Raw genomic sequence first — 2,932 nt, 5'->3', positions numbered from 1 at the left:
GCGGGGAGCGCTTGCTGTAGTGGGTTCTTGGAAGGAGCCCAATACGGTGGAGGGAAAGTGACCCTCACCCTTCCAGTAACTCAGCTGAAAAACGTCTGGCAAAGTCCCTACAATTTGCCGGGCAGTCTGGCAGGCGCTCTACGTAAATGACAGGGGGCCAGCATGGAAAGGAGGTACAGGCGCACGTGTTATTTACCAGTTAAATCAAACCCGTTTAGAAAATGATCCAAGGCACTCGGCAGAGTGGGTAAGCGAGCTAGAAGGAAAATGCTAGAAGAGAGAAATCCCTTCTGAATGACCGCGGGAGCCTTATCTGGAGTCATGGTAGGCACCAGGCTTGTAATGGTAATAGTGATCCCTATTTTTTGAGTGCTTACTGGGGCCTGGCAGCGGGCTAAAATTACATCACACGTGTGATTTTGCTAATCCGCACAACAACCCTATGAGCTTGGTGCTTTTATTATGTAAATCTTAATAGATTATGAGACTGAGGCTCAGAGAGATTGAGAAACTTGCGCTAGGTAGCTCAGCTAGAAAGTGGCTGGGGTGCTTCCAGCTGATTCTCTTCCTCCAGAGTAACATTTACCCTTAAATTCTCTGTAGAGCAGTAGGAGATGGGGCAGCCGTAGACAGACAGCCTCAAATATTCTGCAAAAGAATTTGAACTTTATTCTGTATATGGTTGGAAACAACAAATGACTTCTGAGCCCAAGACTGATGCAATCTCGGTGACACATTAGGAAGGGTATCCAGGAGGCACCAGGCAGAGTGCTGTGACTGGAAGCTGGGGCCCGGCCAGGGGACTGTCGCAACTGTCCAGGTGAAAGGTGCCAAGGACCTGCTCGGTGGCATGAGGGACAGAAGAGAGCAGATGGAGAGACATTTCAGAAGGAGAGTTGACAGCAGGAAGGGCCTGACTGGCTGTGGAAAGTGTCTGGGGTGCCAGACAACGGCCGGGCATGGGGAGAAGGCACCCGATAGGCGCTCGGGGCCGGGGCGCTGACTGTCCGCGCTGGTGGGAAGTGGAGTCACCCGCGTAGAATCGATCGTTGAATCCATAGCATAGACGAGGTCAAGGGCACAGCGCAGAGGAGGCCCGAGGTGGCACACATCATCCCTGGCTCCGTTCCTGTGGCTCTTCCCACTCTTGTGCCCAGGCCAGGCGTCTCGGCAGCCTAAGGTGGCGCCCCCCCAGAGAGCAGAGTGCCCTGTCATCGGGCAGATGCAGCCTTCCTCCCTGCCCCCTTTGCCCTTCATCCTCGGTACTGACTGTCACCCTCCCCATCTCCAATCTCCCAGGGACACACTCAGGACACCAACACCTACTTCCTGTGCCGGACACTGCGCTCCCTGGGGGTCCAGGTGTGCCGAGTCTCTGTTGTACCCGATGAGGTAGCCACCATCGCGGCTGAGGTCGCCTCTTTTTCCAGCCGCTTCACCCATGTCCTCACGGCAGGGGGCATCGGCCCCACTCATGACGATGTGACCTTTGAGGCGGTAGCACAGGCGTTTGGGGATGAGCTCAAGCCACACCCTGAGCTGGAAGCAGCCATCCAAGCCCTAGGAAAGGACGGCTGGGAGAAGCTGTCGCGGGTGCCGTCCTCTGCCCGCCTGCACTACGGCACAGACCCTCGCACCGGCCGCCCGCTCAGCTTGCCGCTGGTCTCCGTCCGCAACGTCTACCTCTTCCCAGGCATTCCAGAGCTGCTGCGGCCGGTGCTGGAGGGGCTGAAGGCACTGTTCCAGAACACAGCCGTCCAGTTCCACCTGCGGGAGCTGTATGTGGAAGCCGACGAGGCCTCCATCGCCCCCATCCTGGCCAAGGCCCAGGCCCATTTCGGACGCAGGCTTGGCCTGGGCTCCTACCCTGACTGGAGCAGCAACTACTATCAGGTGAAGGTGACGCTGGACGCGGAGGAAGAGGAGCCCCTGGAGGAGTGCTTGGCCTACCTGACCGCCCGACTGCCCCAGGGATCACTGGTCCCCTACAGACCCAACACCGTGGAGCAGGCCAGCGAGGCCGTGTACAAACTCGCGGAGTCAGGTAGGGCCCCTGGGGGAGGGGCCGGGGCGCCAGACCACAGGTGGGTCCATTCATTCCGCCAGGGAATGCCCACCGCGTACCCGCCCTCACCAGCGCTGCACCGGGGGTCGGGGTAGCTCAGTGGGACAGATGCATGCCCTACTCCGGGGACCAAGGCTTTAGCAGGAAGGCTGGACCTTAAACAGGTCAGTGCGCATGAGACATCAGAGACGAGGGCCATCAGCCTTGGGGCGGGACATAGAGGGTAAGGGAGGGCCCGGAAGGGAGTGGCAAGAGGGTTGGGAGAAGGGAGAGAAACCAGGCCCCCCCGGGAAGACACTAGGTGAGGTCTGGCCCAACACAGCAGGGGCGAGCGGGCAGCGTGAAGGAATCTGGGCTTTTGCGAGGGACCCAAAGGGGACATCGAAGGGTTTTAAGCAGAGCAGTGCGGCCCCCCACGGCCCCGTGAAGGCTCCCCCATGTCTGTCTGATGGCCTCTTCCCTGCCCGCCCGGCAGGGTCCCCGCTGGGGGACAAGGTGGCGGGCGCCCTGCGCACCATCGAGGCGGCCCTGGTGCGGTACAGCCACGCCCAGCTGTGCGTGGGCTTCAACGGGGGCAAGGACTGCACCGCGCTGCTACACCTCTTCCACGCCGCTGTGCAGAGGTGAGCCCCCACTGCCGGCGGGGCGGGGCCGCGGACACGGCACGCCCATCTGCCCCGCTGCCCCGCCCGCCCGGGAAGCCGGAGGAAGGGGCTGTGTGGCTTGGGACAGAGGTAGCTGCAGTGACCTCTTGGTTCAGTCCGTTGCATTTATTGAGCATCTGACACGTGCCCGACCCTGGGCGTGGATGTGTAAGCCACCACCCCTGACCGCGGGGCGGGGGCGGGGGCGGGTCCGTCTTTTGGG

At 60.7% G+C, this 2,932-nt stretch overlaps 1 protein-coding gene and 1 long non-coding RNA gene across 5 annotated transcripts in view; one reads left to right on the top strand and one right to left on the bottom strand.

Moving 5' to 3' along the window:
- FLAD1 (flavin adenine dinucleotide synthetase 1) overlaps nucleotides 1-2,932 on the top strand; it is a 5,476-nt gene that overhangs the window by 880 nt on the left and 1,664 nt on the right. For 3 of the 4 annotated variants that reach the window (XM_025040897.1, XM_006923550.2, XM_015598375.1), the window contains exons 3-4: nucleotides 1,300-2,044; nucleotides 2,541-2,688. In XM_025040897.1, the coding sequence (XP_024896665.1) occupies nucleotides 1,300-2,044; nucleotides 2,541-2,688 (893 nt within the window). Of the gene's footprint in view, nucleotides 1-1,299; nucleotides 2,230-2,540; nucleotides 2,689-2,932 lie in introns of those variants that run through there. The other variant, XR_001517931.2, reaches the window with a different exon arrangement.
- Nucleotides 645-2,932, bottom strand: part of LOC112472158 — a 3,831-nt gene continuing 1,543 nt past the window's right edge. The window contains exons 2-3 of the long non-coding RNA XR_003043569.1: nucleotides 1,327-1,487; nucleotides 645-1,175 (exon numbers count right to left, since the gene is read on the bottom strand). This is a non-coding gene — a long non-coding RNA (uncharacterized LOC112472158). The remainder of the gene's footprint in view (nucleotides 1,176-1,326; nucleotides 1,488-2,932) is intronic.

The sequence above is a fragment of the Pteropus alecto genome, unplaced genomic scaffold, assembly GCF_000325575.1.
Source record: "Pteropus alecto unplaced genomic scaffold, ASM32557v1 scaffold49, whole genome shotgun sequence".
NCBI lineage: Eukaryota > Metazoa > Chordata > Mammalia > Chiroptera > Pteropodidae > Pteropus > Pteropus alecto.
The sequence above is the reverse complement of the archived record's forward strand: the minus strand, read 5'-3'. Positions and strand labels throughout refer to the sequence as shown.